General features: G+C 42.7%; 1 protein-coding gene across 2 annotated transcripts in view; it reads right to left on the minus strand.

Moving 5' to 3' along the window:
- Positions 1-25,080, minus strand: part of LOC100049282 (retinoic acid receptor alpha) — a 177,805-nt gene that overhangs the window by 16,062 nt on the left and 136,663 nt on the right. For both annotated transcript variants that reach the window (XM_011487934.3, XM_011487935.3), the window contains one exon: positions 923-1,071. In XM_011487934.3, coding sequence (XP_011486236.1) covers positions 923-1,071 — 149 coding nt within the window. The remainder of the gene's footprint in view (positions 1-922; positions 1,072-25,080) is intronic.

Raw genomic sequence — 25,080 nt, forward strand, 5'->3', positions numbered from 1 at the left:
AAAGGGAACAGGAGCCGGCCCAGATTTGCTGTTGAGTTTTTATATGTTCCATTGGGGAAGTGGGTTAAGTTTCACGGATCACTCGGAGGGTTGGTGTTTAAAGGGCTATGGGCGTGCGATATACGCGCACTCCCCTTCCCCACCCACCGCCCTGCGCTGAGGCCCTCACTGGCCTCCCGTCGGTGTCAGTGAGTTCAGCTGCAGCCCCTGAACCCCGTCCACAGCAACAATTGCACCCACACAGAAGGTCTCTTCCAAATAAAGCAATATCATCTGCAAAAAAAAATGATTTTCTTTTTTGCCTTTATGGTGATAACATTTTATCTTAATTTTCCGCGGATCCCTCCTCTTCCTCAGCATCCTCCTCTAAGCAACCACATATCCGCCTTTTGACAGCAGCAGGATAAGGAGTTCTGTGTTAGCAAGAGAACATGCACGCACGCACAGCAGCCATCAACTGATAATAAAGCAGATGGGGGTTGCGAAGCCTCTTTAGCACCTGTGCAACAGGGCGCCATTGATCTTTCGCAATTCAGCAAAGCGAACAACCTTCAGAAAGCAGAAAATCTTCACGGACTTCCCAAACTGCGCATGACAAGAGCCCCGTCTGTCATATGAGATTATCTTGTTTTACAAGGAATGCTAGCACGAGTGTTGAAAGAGGCCAGAGAGAGAGAGACGTCCACTTCACATCGATGGTTATGCAAGAAAACATGTGATAAGATGAGTCCCTGATACCGTCTCTGAAAAACAAAAACAAACAACTCTTCTGACTTTCCTATTCAGACTCCCTCATCACTCGGATGCAAATCTATATTCTCGTCGCACATCACTTTCCGTTGCATGCAAATCACATGACAGCTGCATGATCGATGAAGATCATGCCTGCGTGGCAGATTCGGAGGCAGGCTGGGAGGCTCACCTTGCAGCCTTCACAGGCGCTGACACCATAGTGGTACCCTGAGGACTTGTCCTGGCACACAAAGCAGGGCTTGTAGACACGGGGCGGTGGGGGGGGCGAGGGCGGGCTTGGCACTATCTCCTCTGAGCTGGTACTCTGGGTCTCTATCGCTGAAGAGAAGAAAAAGACATAAAAAATGAGTCCACGGGTACAGATGGATTAATAAGTGTGAAGCATTAAAACCTCTTTTTCAGGAGAGCAACTAGTAGTTGCAAATCAACTTCCAGTTTGGGCACATTCAGGTTAGATACAAGAGAAAAAGTCATTCATTTATTTGAAAAAACTCCAAATAATCCCACCACTGAGGCACTGAAATCAAGATTAAATGAGTGAAAATAGTTGTTGTTCTTCCAACACAAAGAAAAACAGTTTAATTCACCCAAAACCTTTAAAAAAATACATTTAATTAATGTAGCTCCAGTAAACAAGAAATCAAATGGGCTCCATCCAGAACAGGTTACATAGGAAGAAAAAAAAACAACATATGGGCAAGGATTATGAGGACCTAATCTGTCCTCGTATAATATGTCTTGGACTTTGACCTCAATATCATGTGTGTTATAAAACACAGCTCTTTAATCAATTAGAAAAACAAATATTCACAATGCTGACCTTCAGCCCTTGACCGGTCAAATCCGTAATCCCTTACGGTTTATGCTGAATCTCTTTAAATAAATTGATTCCTGCTAATATTAGGAGGATTTTTTTGTTCCATTTACTTGTATCCAGTTGAAACTAAACTAAATTGTTTTTTTTAAGGAATTTTCACCATTTAAATTCAGACAAACACTGAGCATCATCATTTTCTCGTCTTAGGTCGAATCCGATTGGCTTCCCTACCCCTCAGGCTCCTCCCATCTTCAGGGGCATTTGAAGTTGTAGTGGTGTCCCAAAGCGTTTTTCAAGGAGGAACCGTAGCTTTTAGAGCTGGCTATCCTTCTGACCTCAGTCTATTTTTTTTACGCAAACAAGTTTGGGTGTTATTGTAAATACGCTACCGTGGCTAACATGTTCCAAACAAGTTCTATAGTTACTGTGAATGCAATTAATGTGTCAGACTGGACGACAAATTTATCTCTGACACTTTTATCCTGCTTATTGTGCCTATTTATGACATAACTTCAAAAGTAGACCATTCATTATAATCCCTATAGTGCAGAAACTTTGCTACTTGGAAAGAAATAAAGATGAATAATTACAGGATTGGTCTGAAAAGATCAATTCCAACATTTTCTGCAAGGACACTACTAAAAATCTGTGGAATTTTAGCTCAAATAAGCTTTTTTATCACAAAAGACTTAAATTCTTATCATGACAATGAGCTATGACTTTTACCACAATATGGTTCTTTGTAGACAAAAAATAAATAAAACTTTCATTTCACTTTCATGCTGGGTCAGTTGAGAGAAAGAATTTAATCTGTGAAAGTAAATCTCTTTTACTTTCCTTTCTGTAATATTACTTCCGTTTTTGTTTGAAAGTTATTCTAGTGAAAGAAAAACGTATTTGTCTTATTTATTGGAGAATATATGTTTTCCTTTAAAAAGAAATCATCAAAATCTATTTTAGCAGATTTTACTGTCCTAATATTGCATTAGAGATGGTAAAGGAAGTTGTAATCTCAAAACCACACAGAGGTGTGAAATTTCTGGTATTCCTCCCCCATTCAAACTGAGTGAGCATCAGCATTGGAGTGTGGAGGTGCCGTTAGAAAGGCTGCTTGATTGTGTGGCTGGTGTGTCCACCTGGATAAAAGCCGCTTGTTGCTCCTGCACCTGGAGAAAATCATGACTCAATCCCCACGTCTCAGTTCCACAGTTGAAACTACAGAGCGGGACCTTTTGCATGAAAAATCAACACCTGATACGATCAAACCCTTGCCAAACAAGTTCACTCTGCGGTGATGTGAGCTCTCAGAGGGTAACTCTGCAGGTCTCACTTTGCGCAGAAAACATTCCTGCTCTGGTGGCTTTCTGAACAACAAAAGATGGGTTTGTCAGGTGTAGGGAAGCAGACAACCCAAGGTTTTGATACACCAGTTTAAAAGAAGACCATTTTGCAATTAATAACCCATAGCAATGTGTATTTTACTTCGAATATTGACTTTGATAGCAGATAAAATTGCTACACTTTAAATGCCACCTCTCTGTACATCAGGACAAAAAAATTGATAAATTAATGTGGGTGCATTGAGTATTTGGCAACCTTAGTGGGAGTGAGTTAAATTAAGGCCAAATAGCGGCGTGTGAGGCATTGACGCAATCAAAGTTTGGTTAATCAACGTCCATTGACGATCTTCTGCTTTCTTAAAAACGTCGCCAGTGTGGAGAAGGGCTGCACAATAAATGGTAAATTTCTCGTTATCGCGATATCAAGCTGTGCAATACGCCCAGACTGCAAAATAGCGAAAATGGTTACCTTAAATGTGCTAGAACAATCTTATGGTAGCTTGAAGTATTAAACAAATCCCTTTATGCATTTGACCAATCGGATAGACGCCTTCACGTTGTTGACCAATCGGATGGAGCTCTTTTGTGTTAGAGGCTCACCTCCTACTGTATGTAGACGAGGGTCATTTGGAGTGTAGTTTAAGGTATGTTGACTCATATTTAAATTAAACTGCTGCTGTGAAATGGAAAGTATGTTTTTGGTTATTTTGCTATTTCTTCATGTATCGTAAATTATATCGTAATGTTGATCAGTAATATCGCAATTCACGAGTTTTCCTCATATCGTGCAGCCCCAGTGTGGAGGTATTTTAAGGTGATTGAGAGCAACATTAGGGACTGCAGTTTGCAGCAAATCTGGAACCAAATCATTAAAATGGGGTTCATCTGCTAAAACCTTTAGCACCTCTGCATTAATTAGCCATTAAGAAAGCCAGAACAGCATGACGAATACGAGAGAGACTGCTGCAGCAGCTAAAAGGAAAGCTGGCAGCACTCCATTGGTGGCCGACGTATTTGAAAACGTTCGCAAAGGATAGTGCCAAATGGAGAACAAGGCTTTAGATGATCAACAATTCAGTGACTTTTGTAGGCTTCTGGAGTACAGTAAACTCCCTAACACAATACCGAAAAGGAGCTATTTCTCCAATGTGTGCTTACCTGATTTAAACATTGACTTTATTTATCTAAAATTTGTTCCAGACTATTTTTACAAGACAGTGTTCCCTTATTTATCGTGAAAGTTACATTCTAAAAATAACCCACGATTGCTAAAATCCGCAGATTAGTATTATAAATTTTTAAGGCTGTCTCAAATAGACATGAACATTTCCACGCTTTTCTGTCTTATTTTAACTCGCAAACTTTAAACCTTCATAGAGAAAAATCCAGAATTGCAAAATAAGAACAAAGATCTGATCACTATGGAGGATGTATACAACTCTGGCTAGCTGAACGGATTCTGTACGGCAGACTTGGCACAGACGGGATTGACTGATAACGACAAAGGCCAATCAGGATGCAGATTAAAAAAAAATCTGCTGAAACAGTGAGACCATGAAAGGTGAACTACGATATGGCAACTGTATTTTAAATTAAATTTAAAAAAAAATCCACATTTCATAAGTCGGTAACTATTCGGTATTCGGTTTTGGATCTCTTTAGGAGATCCAAACAAGGGTATACCCCTGTTCCCCTCCACATTGCTCAAGTGTTTTCATTTTTATCCGGCTTCGGACAAAACTTTTCATTTTATTGCATCTTAAACAAGTATTATACAAAAGAAGAAAAATGTTGGTCTTTCATGTTTAGTCAGAGTCTGTATGACAGCACAGTGTCCAGTCCACTTTATTCCAGCAGCTGATGTATGCCTAATCCGTTTTAAACAACAGCCTCTGGATGTTTTGCTGTGTCCTACTTGAGCTCAAGTGAAGCCACTTTAATGCTAATATGACAAACGCAACTTTAATGAAATGACCTCAAATTAAACACAAGCTAATCTACAACTTTGGCGCACGGAGCAACTCCTGAAACGTCGAGGATGAACATGTCTGCTGCTCTGAACTGCAACGTCAGGTCAATAGAGAAGAAAGTACAGAATGCTGGCAAGAGGCTGAAGAGCTGTCTGCACCTCCGCACTCATGTGTAAACAAGATAAATATATTTATCACAGCAAGCTGGACTGGTTCTGCCGCCGGAACACTCTCCGCGTGTCGTGAGTCAAAGCAGTCCATTTAAACACGTCCAGTTCAAACGCACGCCCAAGAAATGCAAAGCGAGAACACGTTCCCTTTTAACTGGGATTGGCACAAGCTATACCATCCTTTGACTGCAATCAAGTGCAAGTCTCTGCCTGTTGGTGTCCTTTTACCTGCAGCAGATGGAGCAGATGAAGATTACATTCAAAGTAACCGAAATAAACCCACCGGAGGAGCACGCCGGTTCTACAATTTCTGAGAAAATTGACACACGCAATCACAGGATTTGGACATCAACACAACCTGCCGTCATTGCGGAACTTTGCATGTCTGAGTCCTAGTGACACCAATTCAGGCATGAGTCACTCTCTGTGCCACGTTTACAACACAAAGAGGATGTGAAACTTTTCATTTTGTTCAAATCAACGACATAAAATGAGTAAATACAGCAGCATTTTCAAAGTAGCACCACATATATTTTATGTAATAAAGAGCTTTCTGCAGTTTGGGTAAGTAAAAAACTTTTTTTTAGTTTACCATAAATTCAAGATGGGTTTTAAAAAAACGATTAATTTGTTTATCAAGAAAAACAGGAAGTAGTTTTTCCAAAGAGGTAAAGAAACCCTCACAGTAAACGTGAGAAAAAGGGCACAAAGAGAGAAACGTTGCTGCTTATTTCTTTTGTACTGGTGTCATTATGAGGCATTGTGGCCCATGCCAGTGGGGCGATGCAGTCACTACACTCATGTCAAGCAAATTAAGCTTAAACAGAGCAGCCCTTACATAACGAGACATATTTTCTCATTAGCAAGCAGCCATTCAGGCCTCTTCTGCATCTCTTGATGCGGACGGATTCCTCTTCTGAATGTTTTTTTTTTTGTCCACATTACTGCTGCACCCACAAAGATCCAAAATATGGCATTTGTTCGGAAATTTAAACAAGTTGTACGCTTTCAAATGCCTATTTAGGAAGAACCATCGGCTGAACACAAACGCAGAACGCACACTCCCTTAATGAGAGCACCCATGAAAATCTAGGACACAAGGACAAGAGTCTGTGAGGGGGCTGGTGACCTGTAATTAAATACAATGGCTGGCTTCTGGAGCCCTGTCAAGCTGAGGCATGGAGCACAACAATGGCAGGCCTGTGGACAGAGAGGAACCCAGGCAGAGAGACTCAGCAGATCGGACAGAACTTCCTACCCTCCAGACACATCCAAACTCCAATCGACACACACCATCATACAAACAGGCCTCTTGTACGGTTTACAGCGGAAAAAAAATACAAGGTGGAGCAAACAGTGGTCCTTCGTAGTCACCAATGTAATGCCTAAGGTACAGGAACTCTTATTCAATGAACAAATATTTGTGCTTTATATTAGGATGCATGGACTACACGCAAAACTGAGAACCAACATCAACAAACTGCTGATGGGAAATCCACTGCAGTTAGGACTGGGAGGCAATGCACAAACCATTAATCAGACTTAATGTGAATTAAAGTGAGCAGTCTGGTATGTGGTCTGACTGGTCCCAGCAGCACGAGACGAAAAAAAACTAAAATGACAAACCATCAAGCAAAACTGGAAAACCGAGCCAGATGCTTTCAAAGGTCGGTTCAAGTCACCAACCGTCTGACCACTGATTCCGAACGTGTTTTTCAGGATAAATATTACACAATCTGATGGTTTGTAAATTATATCAGCATTTAAATACCACTAATAACCACAAAGGCATTATAAGTACTACCTAAATATAATTTAAGGACCTGCTTATGTCATAAAACCAATTGCAAACAACAGGTGCATCAAAGATTGAGTGTGTTTGTGTTGTTTGTGAGCATAATCTAGTGTGGCGTTCTTTAACTCTGAGCCAAAGGACGGCTGATTTCATTAAGTTCAAGTGTGAGTGGTCTGTAATGCAGCTCTTCAAATTCACTTTGCATACATCATGAGCCTCAAGTGCACTTAGACTACAGGCCGCCCAGCGCAGCCACATCCTCCATAAGCAATTACAGAAGGACTGGACTTAAATGTAGCAACACGCACGAGACCCAAACGAAATCTATTTTGATGATGAACTGCTCTCAGCTTCCATGTGGACGTCAGATAGCCTGGCTAACATCATCACCTCAAAAGCAGTGAGACCAAGAAGCAACACAATCGCACAACAAGCCCACTGGCTATTATCAAGCCTCCAGACGCGCCGCATTCTGGACCCAGTCCAGCTGAGCCGTTCTTGAGGTTCAGCTCTGGGTTAGTCCTCTGGGATTTGATTACCATCTTCCCCACTGGTTACTGGGCCTGGCTGTGAAGCATATTAATGAGATTTCACCGTCATTAGAGGGAAGCTAACTACATTAGCAGGCTGGACGGTGGTCAAAAGAACTGGGGAAATAGAGGGCAGACGGAACGAGGGAGGGGGTAAAGGCCTTGCTCTTTGTCAAGCCCGACCCAGCTATTGACCCATTGTGCTCACTGGGTATAGCTGGGCACACACATGATCACCATGTATTACATACATGGAGGGACAAGAGATTCCCTTGTCGTTCCTCACAGTGAACATGCAAAGAAGACATAACGCAGGAGGAGACCACCATGCAACAGGCGGCTGCCTTCAGGCTCCCTTTAAAGTCGGCCTGAAACACTCCAGTGGGATGCTGATGCAGGAGACCAAGACCCACTTAAAGGAAAATTTGTGTCTTAGAGTTTTCAACATGGTTTTGTAGCCATTGTCTGATGGTGGAGTACATTTATAAAGAAAATTAAGCTCAAAATTGCCTTTCTTAGTACTTCTTTATTTTAAATTGTGAATCAGGAGCAAACAAAAATTTCTGTTAAAAACAGATCCTATTTGTGACGTAGAAGATCTGCTGGGCGGGGCCACAAGCTTCCTGCTCCGCTCCAACTGTAGACAAAAAGATCAGTGTTCATTTTCCTCGTCTGATCTAGCCCTAAACTGGATAGCTTCACTACTGCCCGCTATTTTTGTTGCACCAGTAAGGTCAGGTTGGGGGTGTGAGGGGCTTCAAGCTAGCAGAAGAGCGCGTAAACAGATAGGTGAAAGGAAGTGGGGGTGGGGTTGCTCAACACCAACAGTCCCGCCCACAACTCAGAGGTGATTTTCCAATGAACTTCTGCCACCATGCATGTCATAGAAAACGACAAAAAACCACTGAAATCATTATTAAAATAACTCTAAAGATGATCAGAGTGGGTTAAACATTACAGGAACATTACTGTCCCAAAAGAAAAGCAAAAAAAAAAAAAGGATTTTGAATCGACAAAAGGAAAATCACCCATAAATGTCCAGACGTTTTCAGGTTTTCGTGAAGGAATGAGGACCAGGAAAAACAACACATGCTCATGAATGAGGACTGCTTTGTCAGCACTTGTCAATTACTGAAAGGGGAAATGGGAGTATTTCCTTGCTTACAGGAAAATCCTGCCATTCTCTGACGAAAAAGCCTAACAGCTTTCTGCAAAAATGGACTGGGCTCAACACCGATCTTAAAATCTAAGGCTATAAGCCGGCACATGCGGGATCACACTGTCGCTTGAACGCACCAAGCGCCAGCTGTAAGGAGAGCACCAGCGGGGTGTGTTTGTGTTCCAACACTGAGTGTGAACAGTTATTAAACAGGAGAGAGGGAGGAAGCTGATGGCAGGGCGGCCAGGCGTAAGTGAAAACACACACAAGAAGAGGAAGGAGAGCCACCGGAGGTTAAGTTCAGCCAGGAGAGTCGACGGCAAAGCCTCACACCTCCTGCATTCAATGTAACCCAATCCAGCCCTCCCTTTATTACCTCCATCTCCCTTTGAATGTCTGCCTGTGACTCTGGCATTCTGCTGCTCCTCCTACTGTTGGCTTTCTGTGGAAATCCTACAGCTGCAGGATTGAGACCCACTTCAATGAAAATTGTGCTTTTAACAAATTCATGTCTGATTATGGAGGACATATGTTAGGAAAATTACGCCTAAAACTGCATTTCTGTGGATTCTTTTATTTTAATTTATTTATACATGTTCACCAACAGACTAAAATTCCAGAATTTGTATATGTAATATACCAAATAAATAAGATAAAATAAAATAAAAACACACACATTCATTATTTCAAGTTTTCACAAACATCTTCATCAAAAACTCTGTTGAAAAAAAGGTCCGATTTGTAACATAAAGAAATACGCTGGGCCACAAGCTCCCTGCTCCGCTCCATTCAGATGCATCCACCTGTAGACGACTAGATCCACGTACGTCTTGTTGGTGCACCGACAATGTTAGCTTAGGGGTTGTAAGAGGCTGTAAGATAGCGGGGAGAGCATGTAAACAGATGAATGACGGGAAGTGGAGGCAGGCTCACTTTGTGCCAATGATCCCCCTTACAACTCAGAGGTGAATTTTGAATGACTACTGCCGCTCTGCAGGTTTTTGATTTTGGCTAAAAATGGCATAATCGTAATCAAAAGACCACTGGGAACGCTTTTAAAATAGATCAAAATATCTGAGTAAAAAATGACTGATAATCTCAGTACCAGCAGCTTTCTACTGCTGTCACCTACAAAAGAAAAGCAAAAACTACTGAGAACATGTTATGAGCTGGCAGTGATAGAGTTTTAGATTACAATCCCTTATTTTCGTCTTTGAGTCGTGACGTTGGTTTCCGTAAAGAACATCATGTTTCTGTCTGTGTTTTTCATTGAAAACGCAGTCATGTGAGTTTGGTCTAACAGCAAATCCACGACTTTCTCAAACTGCTCAAAAACAAAGGTTTCTCAGATCAGCAAGACATGAGCACCGAGGTGCTTATGTGAACTACAAGATGATTTTATTAACCTACTGTCCAATTGAAAAAGGGTTTTATGAAGATGAAACAAGACAAAATGAAAAATTCACAAATCCTGAAATCATGTTTAGATGTTTTTATTTGTTTTTCTTAATCAGAGGTATGTTCCACTGCAGCCCTTTTGTCACCGCTTCCACTTTTATGAGGCAGGATTAGGGGGATTACCGAGGATTCCCCTGTTTGATTTGCTCCACTTAAGCGGCTTGATGTCAATACCAGAGACCAATATCTCATTGTAGATACAGGCAGAGTAAAAGACTGAAGAATCCAAGAAGGTTTGGACCAAAAAAAACAAAAAACCTGCAACTCTACTTCAAATTTGTCTATATGTTGTCCCTCAGATTCTCAGCCTCCTTAGTAGAAACCATCAAATTTAGTGTTTGACATCAACATTCAGGTGAATTTATTTTTGGCTCCTATTACATATATTCCTGTTTTTCCAAATGTTGTCGACATTGAATTGTTTGCAGATGACGCAGAGATTAAGGTGACAGTCTAAGTTTGAAATTTGAAGGCAACACCAACATCCACATTTTGATGGATGGAGCTCCAAATTGAGCCCAGATTGCCCCCCTCCTGGGTGTTACGACAAGGAAAACACACACATACATGAGTGATAAATTGGTGCCTGAGCAGAAGCCAAAGGACACGGAGGTGCGGGGCAGGAAGCTGCTCATCAGTCCAACCTGAACACCACAAACTATAAATGAGTTAAAAAAAAACACTTCTTTACATAAGGTTGATCTGATGATTGTTACCATGAATGTATGCAAATCAGAGGAAACCCTACTTCCTGTTTGATTGTTACTAAGGAAGAATACCAACACAAGTGCACGGGCTTTGTGTAACCCTGGGTTAGTGCATGCTCTGTAGCTTGTGTGCGTCTGGAGTACCACCACATGTAAACCAGGCCTGGTTTTTATCAGCACAGTGGCCCCCACCGTGCTCATGATTCCTCCTCCCAAGTCAACCTCTACCCTGCCTTTACCCTGCCAGGCCTCTGAAATAACAACACACCAGGTTTTTGCTATCACTGCAAGCCGGCAGATGGAAACAGAACCGAGAACACATGTGGACAAACTAGAGGGACGGGGGGCGATGAAGAAGGCGGAAAAGGTGAGCAAAGACCTTCACGCCGTTCGTTTCAGCCGCAGAAATCCAGACCCAGGTGAATTAATTATGAGTCTCCTGACAAAGAGCAGAACGGCTACAACATTTCCAACATCCTGCATGCACTCCATTATTTACAGGCGCTATTGACAAGAGCATCTGCGAGAAGCAGGAGAAACTTGGCCGCAGCGTTCCCCTGCGTCCACGAGGAGCACGCCGCAACTCTGCCTGCTGACTGACAGCAGGACGATGCGAGTTGGCACATGCCACAGGCTGATGGCGGATATGTGGCATTAGTTGATGGCGTGGGACATGATGGAGGGCACGACGGGGTAAAAGTCAGCCCTCGTCAGGAGCGAGAAGCCAGGACGCGTCCAATCATAACAGCACGTCGAAGCTTTCTGTGCTAATCCTACATGCATGATATGCATTCGAGAAAATGTAAGTAAGCGAGCTTCTATGGAGAGAATGTGTGCAGCTAGGATTTGATTTGTCAGTAATGAATCCCCAAATTTCATATAGTTTACAATCTTCAGAGGAACAAAAAGCTATTCATAGAAGCTGATCGACTATGACTTGAACTGAGGATCCTAGCTGACCTATATTAGAGGCTTTGAAAAGAGTTCCTTTCAATTTCAAGAGGAAATCTCACTACAGTCTCCTTTAGAACCAAATAAGACATCACTCAGAGCTTTCATGGCTGTGATATCTTTAGACGCATAATTCACGATCGAGGTTGCTGCTTGGAGGAAGTAAAAGCGCAGACTCAGACAAACTCCTCCTCGCTTTTTGCTCCGACTGTGCAAATGACTTCATGAAACATCGCTTCTTGGCGAATTTTAACATCGCCTCGTCGTGCCCAAGTGAGCGACAGTGTGCGTGCTTCCCCACCCCAACGATTACAAATCTGCACTCATGCATCCCGGAGCCAGAAGGGTGCCAAAGAAAACCCCAACCACGGCGCCCGTCGGGCTGATTCTTTGATGAAGTCCAAATCATCATTGCTAAAAACATGGTTGTAGTGAGTGTCTGTAAAAACGACAGATAATATGAAGAAACGGATGGTAAAAACATGAAAATCATCTCAGGGAGTTGAGTTGTGAGCATGGAAACCATCAGAAACATCATGGTTGAGATTTGGGACAGCTGATTGCATTTACAGAGAGCTCTGTGAACACATTTCTGCCTTCAGCGTGCACTAACTGTCAGCTAGAGACGGAAAAAAAAAATGGGGAAAGCATTAAAACAAGAGCCTGCCTGCCTTCTGAGATTACACCTCTACACATTAACCAACACCCCATTGTCCTCCGATGGGCTGCGTGCCACACACAGAGTGGTCATGAATGCCTGTGCTGGAGTGTTTGCTCCCCTCTCACTAACAGAGAGGTTATCTTCCTATTGACACTCGCTAATCCAATGTGACTGGCAGCATTCAATGCTCTCTGTGGTTAAGCGCATATTCAACACTGGATAAAGTGGGGTCATAAATATGAAGGGGGCAGGCTATTTGCATTACAGGGCTGTAGTGGACACGGATAGAGGAGAAGGAGGAGGGGAAGGTAAAATAAGGGAGAACAAGGGATCAAGAGAAAAGGAAGAAAGAGAAGAGGCTCAGAGGACCTGATGAGAAGAGAGAGGATCGCCCGGGACAGGCTTTGTCATGTTAAACCACCTCTCTCAACGCATGTACTCCCTTTCTCCTCCTCGCCCCCCCCTCTCTGTGGATAACACAATAGTCAATCATGGGGGGAATAGATTACAAGGGTTTGATCTTCTCAACTTCAGAGCAGGAGCATGACAGTGGAAGTGGGGGCGAGGTCACGGGTGCAGCATGTGCGTGACTCGGGTCGATGAGACCGTGTGCTCAGCGATGCTAAATAATGTGCCCTTTCTCTGCGCCGTTTCTCTCCTAACCCTGAAACTTTGCAGGTTTGTCCCTCCTCGTACTTGTCTACATGAGTTAAGGCCATTGGATGAATTGCGTGTAATTTACCTTCAAGCCTCGGCAGGTCAAGGTGCATACCGCCGCAGAACACAAGACAGACAAAACGTTACCATCATAAATTAGCTCAAAGTGCCAGTGTCAGGTTGAGAGCTGAAAGGGGTATTATTTCGCTTCTAAGAGGTAATATTTGCCAAGGCGTGGACTAGGTGGGGCAGGTGTGTCGTTACACTGTCACTGAGCTTTTAAAGAGTTTGATGGTAGCAGGAGCCTTGCCTTATAAATCAAAATCAGGTAAAGATAAGGGGACAGACGGATGTGTTCAGGCTAGCATTGACGGAATTTCCTAAGATTGGAAACGATCTTCTATTTTTTTACTTCGTTGAGTTTTCTCAAACTAGGAAGCTACAACAGCTGGTTTTCTTGGTGTTCAGGTCAAGAAAAAGCATGTAGCTAAAGGGAAAAAAGTGAGATTAAGCTTCCACATATGTACTTTATACTAAAAAAGACACGTTGGTCTAATTGCTTTCAGATTGTACTTAAACGTACCATGGTTTAGCTGCAACCAATTGTAGTCATTTCTGCTTGGCCGTGCCAGACTTCAGACTCTATTCGAGGAAAGAAACTCTGAACCAAACAGCTGTGGTGAGGAAGCACATTAAGATACCCTGATCTGGGGCAAAGTTGAAGCTGTCAGCTCACATTGGCTGCACAAAGCCAGGTGTATAAATCCACAGAGAAGGACAATTGAGCCTATAAATACTTTGCATTAAATTTAGCAAAACCAGCCACTGCTCTCCTGTTATGCACCCTAATGATGAGCGATGACATGCATTTGATTTAGATGTCTGATGCGGAGCGTCAGGGGGCTACTTAGAGGAAAATCTGGACAGAGCAAGTTGTAAAGGGGTGGGCGGGAAAAAGGCCGAATCATCTGTCTTCGGTGTCAGGGTTAATGCAAAAAATTTTTAAGTCAAAATGTAGGTCCTTGTCAATAAGGATATAAAGTGTGCAGACAAATAGATGATGAGAGCAGCTGGAGTCATCAGGGGGAGTGCAGAGGGATGTTACCAGAATTTAATGAAGGACATGTTTAGCTTTTCCCCCGGTATGAGTTGTGCGTTTGCCCTGTGTGTTTGAATGTGTGTGCCTCTGCAGACACTAATTTCCTGCATAGATCCCTGACCTTTCACTGTAGCCTGGGGGAGCCATTGGATCACAACACACATGCACAAAACACACACCATTTCCTGTGATATGGCTGCCCACCAGTCAGCAGACTGGACTCTAAGACAGGGTTGATCTTTTCCCAAAACAAAAGGAGGTTTCCATTAGGAAAAAGAAAGCCACAATTTAAAATAAATAAAACAGTTTATCCATTTAAGAATAGTGTGGGAAAAGAAGCCATTAAATTGAAATAGCTCATGCGTTGGTGGCATAAACAAGATTTCCTGCAACTGTGCGGTTAGACAAAACTTTATAATCATTAAAAATAAAAGTCAAAATATTACCGTCTATAGACATGCACAATAAATAAAAAATGTATCGTGATATCAGCTTGTACGATACGTGTATTGCAAAAGATGATGTAAATTGGGATAAATGGTTACCTTAAATGTTTACATATGCACAAATTTAACAAATCAAATAGAGCCCTTTATAAATCTGACCAATCGGATGGACACCCTTTAGCTTTTTGACCAATCGTTTCCACTGAGCGGTACAGTTTTATGAGCGCTTCCATTATAAAAATGAACCCATTAAGCTGGACCAAACGGCACCATCTTTGATCCCCGTTGCTTGTAGGTCCATAGAAAAATGGAAGGGCGGGGCTACTGTCATCAAACTGATGATTGGCAGATGGTTAATTACGACAAAAGAAAGCCCCAAACCAGCGCCAGCAAATTCGTCTTCCTCTTGCAATCCTGCAAAAGCCAAGTGTGGAAAAAGTGAGCTGCTGGACGACCTCCATTGCTGTTTTTGAAAGCTTGCACTACTATGGCGCAAAGCTACGCAATAGATCTACTCCCCGCATGTGCCGGGGTGGCTTAACTTTGAGAGGAAACACTTGCCTGAACCATTTTAAACCAGACTGGTGGAAACGAGCCTTTAGATACCTGCCTCCTATGTAGACATAAGTTATTTGGAGTTTAATTCAAGTTCTGTTGACTTTTATTTAAATAAAATGAAATGAAAAGTATGTATTTGTTCTTTGCTATTTGTTTATGTATCGCATGTCATATCGTCATCGCAGTATAGATGACCAATATTACATGTTTTTCTCATATCGTGCAGCTCCAGTATAATAATAACAATGCTGGTACTTAAAAAATGTGTATTCTCGTTTACCTTTCCCTCAAAAAAAAAAAAATCCATATCAACATATCTACAAGACTTTCAAGTTAATCTAGACCATAAATGAGTTTCCAGTTTAAAGGCTGCCTCGTCTACACCTGGATGCATTTATCTGACAATTGTGCAGGAACACAACAGGTGAAATCTCTCCTGCTTTTATCGCACAAACTAGTAAGCAAGCTGTCAGAAAAGTGAGAGGAAGAAACCAGAGCTGGCCTTTCAGGTGAGCCCCCCCCCTCTCTTCCTCAGGGGTCCAGTTAACCCCAAGACAGCTGGCCTTTACCACCCGCCTCTCTTGGGCTTACGCCTGGGCTTCATTATGACCCCAGGGGTGACTGGGTTCCTTTTTTTTTAAACCCCGTTTCACTATAATAGAAAAGCACACAGTTAACTCTGTCCATTAAGCTAAGTGAGGCCTATTCATTATTAAACCCTTCACGATGTATAATTCAAGGGATATGGGGGACTGTCATGAATGCAGGTGAGGAAAGAGTACTTTCTTTCATTTTTGAGGTAACTTTCCAGAATAAAAGGGAAAAAAAAAAAAACTAATTTTAGGATTTTTTTTTCAAGTGATGATCTGTCTTTCATTTATTTTTAGATTTCAAATCGAAGGCTTTTTATTTATCCAGAGTTTTATCTTGCTATTAAACTTTTCTAAATTAGAATTGTAAATTAGAAAGAGTGGGTAATCGCTATGGAGCAGGAAGTCTAGAAGTCCGTGGAGACAAGTGTTTAAAAATGTGATGACAGCAAAAATAAATAAATAAAGACCAAGCCATCATTACAGTCCAATGTTTTGAAACACTATGAATATTGCATAGACATGTGACCATACAGTGTGGTAGAATGCTCGAATATTGTTCCATTTGGATTATTATGAGGTGGCAACTAAATGGCTTTCGAGTTAGTTCATTCTTGTTTACTTGTTTGTTTGTACACATATTTAAAACTTCAGCTGCACTGTTCAGTACCCAGACATTTCTCTCTGAGTCACCATGGTGGAATTTGTTGAACCAAAATCAACTAAAATCAGTGACCACAGAATATGACATTACACCCATCCTGAGTTTATATGCTGTTTATCTAGGTTTATTTGATTACCGTATATTTGACCAAATATTTTAAACTATTCATCCCTCCATAATCAAAAACAAAACCAACAGACATGAATAACTGAGCGAGCCATCACTGCAAATCAAAGAAACAAGGATGCAAAGATGTGGTAACAAACAAATGTCGACTTTGAATGTGTGTCAGAAACCTCAGCCAGGAGAAAGTTAGTCCGGAGCTGAAAGGGAGAGAGAAAGCCTCCTAACCTCAGCCCTCTTGCCGTGTAGGCGTGCCTCCTTGGGGAGCCACAGATGTTAATACAGTTATTAAGCCTCTCCACTGAAGCCTGCTCCACCTCTCCAACCCCCAGCATCAAGGAATTCTCCCTGCCTGCCAGGCAGCGGGCAGGCTGCATCTTCCACAATAAGATCAAACAGTCCCTGGTAGGCCAGCTCAGGGGAAGCGGCTGATGGAACTCCTCGCTGAGCAGTGCAGGCAGGTGAGGTTGGTTATGTCAAGCCCACAGAGAATCCCGGCAGGCTTTAGGAAGGAGGGGGGGCTTAGGCTTCAACAGCTCCTGATTCTCTTCCTCTCTCTTTAATGTCAGCTGACCGAAATTCCCATGCTGCCCTTCTGGGTTCTTGGGGATTACGGACATAAAAGCAGGCAGATGTGATGGAGCAGATTCTTCTGAAGCCAGTTTCAGGATGTGTGTTGCTTTGGAGGTTCATTAGAGATGATGGGAGTGAGGAAGCAGAGTCTGGGTGGCAAAGACAGGGAATACCTGTTGTGAGGATGAGGAGGGTCAGGAAAGGCACCCTCCTCATCCTCGTTTCCACTTCATACAGCCAGAGAAACGCAGTCTTTGATAGGGATGTCCCGATCGGGTCTTTTTGGCCTCGATCAGATTCATTTGATTTTAAGAACGAGTCCTGTTCAGATACTTTTGGAAAACATTTTTAAAAATTAACAAAATAAAACTGATAGAGATTCTTCTCTAATTTTGTTTCTGTCAAATAGCTAAACAATCAAGCAAAAATAGAGCAATCAAATAGAAAAAATAAAAGTTAAGTTTTTTCCCAGAGCTTGCATTTTGTAGACCTTCCCTTGGCAGCTGTCTATCAGTTCAATTCACATAAAAAATTAATCTTCTATCTTTTGAAACGACTTTGTCAGTCATAGTTTGGGTTAAGACACACCAATAGAGGCAGTTGCTGTCAGTTTTTGGTGTTTAACAAGAGTTATTAATCCTGGAAGTCTGAATTTGTAAATATCTTACTTGCTTTACAGAACTGTTTCTGGGTGTCTCCTGCTCAAACTAGTGCCATATTCTGCTGCGCTTCACGGCGATAAAAGGTCGTGATCCGTTCAATATATAATGACTTCTAGTAGAATATTTATCTGTAATAGTAAGCTTGACAAATATATAGTGCTCCTCAAAATGATAATAGAAAATACAGAAAGTGTCGACCTTTATTCTTGGCCACACATACCCTAGAGCACATGTGTCAAACTAAAAGCCCGCAGGCCAAAAGTGGCCCACCATGTCATTTTATGTGGCCAACGAGAGCATAAATGTTTTTAACTTCTTGAAATAAAACATTAAAATTGTGTTTATTCATATCTAGGGGGAAGCAGACTTGAAATATCGGATTGGGCAACTAAACATAAAGGACTTAAACACTGTCCATATAACCTAACCTGACAGAATCAAAATTAAATGGATTTATGCTAAAGTAACAAGCAAACATGTGTTTTCTACGTAACTGTAATTGTCACTTTAAAAAGTTATAATAAATAAATGAGTTATTTAAAATTAAGGAGTAGTTACATGTATTTTTCATTACATTTACTTACATGTATAAGTTATATCTGGCCCTTTGAGCACAGCCACTATGGTGATGTGGCCCTCTGTTAAAATCAGTTTGACACCCCTCCCCTGGAGGGAGGGCAACAGTTAGGGTTGGCGATCAATAACGACATTTAGCCTTGGACGCATGTAAAATGCATGCGGGCAATGCCGCAATGCGCATCTCAACATGAATTTTATCCGATTTTGTGCTTGGTCGCACGTCAATGTGTGCGAATGACATGAGCCTAAAAAACCCTTTCCAATCCCTGATTGGGATTCAACATACGACGCGATCGGTTTAGGACATCCCTACTTTTTCAAGCACTCCAGACTTGTTTTTGTGTTTGATCTCCGCCACTGAACTGACTCGATTATCAGAACAAGTCACAAGGCTCTCTTGTGAAGTTTTTTCCCAAAGCGACTGGGCTCCAAAATCACACACAAGGCTGTTGTTTCATGACAAACAAAGAATAAACGACGACACCAGACACTCTGAAGTAGTGCTGTGACATGTTAAATAAGACATAGATTCTGTGGCAAACTCAATTTACCACCAGCCGCCTGTTAGCAGCCACTGGATGTGGGCCAAGTCCCCATCGGTAACACGAGAACACGGATAATATCAGCCATTGAGCCCGTACTCGCTCCTCGCTTTTTCTCCCTACCCATATTTCCTCATTCTTTCCCTCCCCGTTCCCGCTTAGCTGCTTTTTGTTCAAAAAGGAGAAAAGGGCGAAAATCTAGAGGCCAAAAAATGACATTAAACTCTCTGAAAGGCTCCCAGGAGATTTGAAAATGCCACCCCCCAGTGCTTCAGATCCCTCTCATTTTCTTTCAGCTGAGAGGTGCTGACAGTCCAGACACCATAATCCAACTCCATTGTGGAACCACCACGGCGGCAGCATCACTGTGCGAAGGTTTCCCACGTCTGGCGGGAGGGCAGAGCGGAGTGTCACCGCCGGGGCTAAAGGAGACGCTCGCAGCACTCCACAACGCCAGGGGAACACACTTTCCCATCAGTCGGCTCTTCAAAGAGCTCCGGCACCTCTGGCTTTATCTGCCCGGATCACAGGGAGGCTTTTCCATAAACCGCCGCGCCGCAAGAAAACGCTGGAACTAATCCAGAGAGTTGAAAGCTGACGACACTGGTCAAAGCAAAAAAAACACAACAACACTTCCAGAAAAGAGAAGTCAAAAGAAAATGCTAATAAAGCTGATCTGAAATAGTGCTGGACCAGGCTGGAACCACACATGAGGCTGGAGAATGCAGTGCAGAAAGACAGGACTCTTATATAAATATAATCTAATTCAAATTAAATCCCACTACAGTCATCTTAAGATTTTTACTTTTTTAGTGATCCAGAGATCTTTTTATTATGATAATGCCATTTATATCCAAAAATCAAAAAACATGTGTCTTTTTCTAAACAATAGTTTCTGCAGAGCGGCGACTACTTCAATGGAAATTCACCTGAGTCTCTGACTCCCACTACCTTACAGCCCTCCACACACCCAACCTAACAAATAATGGTGCAACCACAATGGCGAGCAATATTGGAGCCATCCAGCCGTACAGTTTTAAACAGATTCCAGCTCAGACAAGGAAAACAAAGACGTTCATGGATCTATTTGTCTGCAAGCTTGTGGTTCGTCGATTGTAGGTTCTACGTCCGACATCCAAGCCTTTTCCAACAGCATTTATTCATCAGCTCCTGATTCACAAACTCAAAAAAAGCAAATTTAAGCCTAATTTTTTTTATCTATTTTTTCCTCCATAATCAGAAAACTGCCACAAGAACATGTTCTAAACAGCATTTTAATCAGAATGGGTCTTAATGATGTTTCCAGTGGTCTTTTAACCTCTGGGAACCCAAGAGCAACATTTTTCTGGACTTTTAAAGGTACTTTGACCTTTCTTGGTTTGTTCATTTTGGTAATAACGTTTTTTTCATCTGCTTATGATTCACAACAATGTGAATGAACAAATACTCAGAAATTCAATTTTCAGCTTAATTTTCTTTTCATATGTCCTCCATTAGAAAAATTCCACAAAAACATACTAAAACTACAATTTTCATGGGAGCGGGGCTTTTAGGAAAAATGTTTTTCTTGCTCAAAAGCATAATTAACAAGACCTCAATTTTCCATCCTACCTTCTTCTCGTCTTTTTAGTCCAATACAACAACAAAAAAAGCTTTTTGCACGCAGCTGTTGAAAATCCCACAGAATAAAAGAATGTACCCTCAGCGCTCCCAACTGATGTGAGCGCATACGTCTGAATAACCGTCTTCCCAGACTGAAGAGACATCCGGACTGACGGAGCTTCTAAATAAGATTACTAGGAAGGAGGAACATTTTTCTGTGCGTTTTTTTTAGAAGGCCAATGCCACAGTGAGGATTTTATCTGAGGGAGAATATCAGACACAAGTGGAAGCAACCTCATCTGACCGGAGCACTGTGCAATTATTCTCAATTTGAAAGGATCGAATGCGACTCCGACGAATCCATCTCCGTGCCAAAGTATTTCACCAACAATGGCTCCCAACAGGTCCCAACAAAGGCTGTAAAATAATATCTCTATTTGAAAATAAGGGGCTGCTGGATATCAGAAGGTGTCCCTTTTAGCACACAGAGCTTCCATTCATGGGAAACGGGATCCCGTTCGTCGTTTGGGTTTTTCTGCTCATTCATTTTCCAAAAAAACCTGTTTTGAAGCTGTTCAGCTAAAAGGGCATCTCTCAGCCAACACAATGCATAAAGCATCGCACCAACAGGGTCCCGAGTCAACAAGCTCCCCGGTAACCCGAGCATGTCAGCCTCCTCGGGCTGAACATGCTGTCCCATCTATCACCATCCGCCACTACACTCTGCCTTCTCACCTCCAACTCACTGTTGGCAGTCCATTCCATCCCGGTCCCAGGTGGGTCTTTAGGAGTCAAATGTCAGAGGCCGGCCTGCAGCCAGACACGTAATGAATATGAAATGATTCTGGGGGACTGTGGGAAAGGGAGCAGAGCCGTGTGAGTGGAGCTCGGACAACCCCAGAGAAACTCATTCATACATACAAGACGGTCTTTTCGATTCGTCTGGTCTCTTTTGAAAACATTCAGATAAAAAAATAAAAAAAAACCTCTAATTATAAACTCAGCTAAGCTCATCTGACTCTGAAACGCTCCACTATCTGAAAAGATCGTCTCCCTGCTTCACAAACATGGCTATAGCCAAGGGGCCTTTCTGCTGCTGTGTGCAAATTATAAATATGGCTAAGTCTGAGTGAATCAGACTTCTTTTCAGAACTTGTTTCATGCATTAAACAGAAAGTTGAGGCGAGCGCTCTCTCTGGCTCCTCCATTAACAAAGCTGACTGAGACGACAGCAACACACGGCTATTTTTCGCTCCGGCAGAAACTGACGGGCTCTTGTATTTTTAGCCTCCAAACCTCTACCCCATTTCCTCGGCTGTCCCACTCTCAAAATAGGAGGGCATTCCACTGCAGCGTACACGCTAACTGCTTGAGATGCGCACAGTTGTCACAGGCGCCCACAGGGAGGCCGGATGAGCGCGCTGGGTGACAGCCACAGTTTGGGAGATCTGGTCTGGAGGGTCTGCTGCAACGAAGGATGGAATCGCACTATATATAGCAGCAGCTGGGGGAGTTGAGGACAAAAAATAAAAGAAGAAAAAATCGTGTAAAATATGAGGGAAAATTAGAGCAGGCGGGCATTAAAGATTAATCATGACACTGACCGCTCGGCTCGGGCTCGCCATGCAGAGAACGCCAGCGCCGAGCTGGAAACGGAGAGAAAAGAGACACTTTCGAGAATGAAAACGCCTCGCAGATGATTTCTGGGGTGATGAATGCCCGCGGTTCAATACTCAGACGAATCTATGCATGTTCCATTATGGAAAGGGGGTGGGGGGGGGCTGGATATGGGCCCTCAGAGACGGGAAAGGGGAGAGTGTTCGGGTGAACTAGCCATGCAGAGCCCATTGCGAACAAGCCATCTGTAGAAATAAGTAAAGAAGTGATTACAACAGCCCCAGCTCAATTTCTGACAGTTGATGCTTGACTGGCCCTGTTGAGAGGAATTGATTTAAATGAAGAGGCTATGAATATTTTATAGGGCAGTCCCCCAACCCCCCCGTGCACTCCACCTGCCTCCTACCTGAACTGGTTTGATCTTCCTTCCTGTGCATCTGAGTTCAGGGCAGGGGAAGAATGCATTTATTGATAGCGAGATCAGGACCCTATTGTCATAGCGTCTGCAATCAGCGTAAGCCCTTATCGATGAAGCACTCTGTCTGCCCGGCTCCGCTCATCAAAGTGAGCTCTGCAGTGAACATAAACTCTTGTTTGGGGATCAAACCAAACGGGCACAGAGTCCGATGTGACGGCCGCCTCCAGCTAATTCGCTCTAACCGTAAACCCGCTTCAGCCACTGTTTACGAGTGGGACAATCCTCCTGATGTACGCCAAAAGCCAAACAACACCCTGGAGATATAGAATCCCCGGTTACCCATCAGCTGGCATTGTCTGTGCGTGTCGAAAAGCCAGTTGATCTGCCAACATTCAAGGTGACGAGACACACCCGTTCCTTATACAGTACGATGCACGGGAACAAGCAAAGCCCCGCCTTTTGGCTCGCAGGGTGAAACTCCCGCTTCCGAGGGCATCTCAATTTAGCAAATGATGACTTGCATGAAAGTGGGTGTGGGAGGGAGGTAGGGAGGGGGGAGAAGTAGCTTTCAAGGTTGGTGGCAAGGTGCTGTTTTTGGAGCGAGTGACGGCAGGTTGTGAAATGCTGCCCTGCAGCCTTTCCCAGGAGAGCAGTGGCAGCGGCGCTGAACTCACTTCACCCCCTCGCCGCCGTCATTGCAAACATACCTCCGTGACAAAATATGTTATTGATGTTCACCTGAAGGTGAAGGCGAGCATTTCACTTCGGACAAACTCATCTCTGCCGTCTCTTTTCACGCACAAAAGCCTGTGCTTTTGTGAGGGCCCAGTTTACTAAATCACTGTCAGCAGAGGCTGAAAGGGTCCGGACATCCCTCATACCCCACCCCCCAAAAGAAATCAGCACTTAAGAGCATTTTAGTTCACGATTGAGCCTTTTTTTCCTGTTTGCAACTCATTTTTACTTTAATTCAGTCGGTTGAGACCAACAACTGTCAGGATTTATCCAGAACCTGCCAGGAAGGAGACTCTTAAAGACCAACTCGGATCATATTTTGATCTATTATTTGTGTTCCCAGTGGTCTTTTAATTATGTTTATCCCATTTTAAGCCCAAAAAAACAAAACAGTGAAATTATGATTACCTGTTTCACATAAACTGTCCCACAAATCGAAGGCAAATGTTGTAAGATAAAGTCGTCTATTTAAGTTGATTAAAAGTGAGTTTGTATACTTGATGTTTGCCTTAGGCTATTGTAAACTTAAAATGCTCCAGTTGAGTTTGAAATATATTCTGTATACTGCCTACACTACACATACATGGTCTGTAGTAGACTTACTACACTAATACTTAAGAATACTACTTTTTGCCAATGGCATTTATTTTTGTTTTCAACTAACAATAAAGCTTCAAGTCCCATTCTGATCAACTTTTGATCAATTTTCATGGGGATCCCAGTTTTTTTTTTAAATCATGATTGTGCCGTTTTTAGCCATAATCAATCCATCTTTTAGGTTTCCTTTCTGCAGAGCGGCAGCAGTTTATTGGAATTTTCTGCCTTAGCCGTGGTTGGGACTGGTGGCTGTTCCCCTCCCTGATACCGAGAGCTCTCTGTTTACATGCTCTCCTGTTGGCTTACAGCCCCTCACATCTGACATGGATCTAGTCTTCTACAAGCAGAACAGGAAGCTTGTGGGCCGCCCAGAGTATTTTCTACGTCACAAATACAATCTTTTTTCAAACTGCATTTTTTTTCATCTGCTCACAATTCACAACGATTTGAATAAAAAAAATACACACACAAATTTAGACTTAATTGTCTTAATGTATGTCCTTATTTGTCAGGAAAACGCAAAAAAAGTCAAAAAGATGATTTTCTTTAGAGTCACAGAAAAATATCGGAATTGTGTTTGTTTGTCTACTTGATTCGTAGTCTATTCGACATTATTTAATTTCTCAGGAAAATGGGTCTGGGTTCTTAAGGGTTAAAGGCAGATCAACTGTTTTTTTAATTTTTCTGTACATCCAGACAGTCCTGAGGATCAGAAACACGTATGTTCCTCGATTCTACAGCTTCTGGACTGACAACTTTGCAGGCGTGTTCTTTGTTTATCCAACAGAACGCATCAAATATCCATGTTTATACACACGGCTGAAAAGGAATCCTGTTCCTACAGGCCACTGCACCAAGAAACAATAAAGCACCATCTGTTTTTTGTGGGCCTCATCTCTGAAGCAAAAGGACTTCCGCACTAAAATACCACATGAGCCAGATTAGGCTGCCAGCTACTCGTCTCTCTGACACACAACAGCCATGTTGCTGGTTTTGCGTTCCTTGCTCTGAGAAGACAAACCAGTCATCCTAACTTCTTTGTGTTCCTGATGCAATCCCTCTCCGTGCTTTATACCCTCAGTTTTTTTAATTTAGTGTGTGACAGTCATGTGAACAAGGTCATGCACATTCTTTCATGCATGAGCCCCTAAGTCTGCTGAGGGTTCTGATGGGCACTCGGCAGGAGGAAGAAAAAAAAGCACATTTCAGCTGGGAAGCTCTGGACTTTGCACCACAGGCGCTCAGAACCGGTGGAAACCAATTTACAAGCAGAGAGGAAGACGAGGAAGAAGCAACTCTGAAGAACT

The sequence above is a fragment of the Oryzias latipes genome, chromosome 19 (assembly GCF_002234675.1).
Source record: "Oryzias latipes chromosome 19, ASM223467v1".
In the NCBI taxonomy this organism is placed as follows: domain Eukaryota; kingdom Metazoa; phylum Chordata; class Actinopteri; order Beloniformes; family Adrianichthyidae; genus Oryzias; species Oryzias latipes.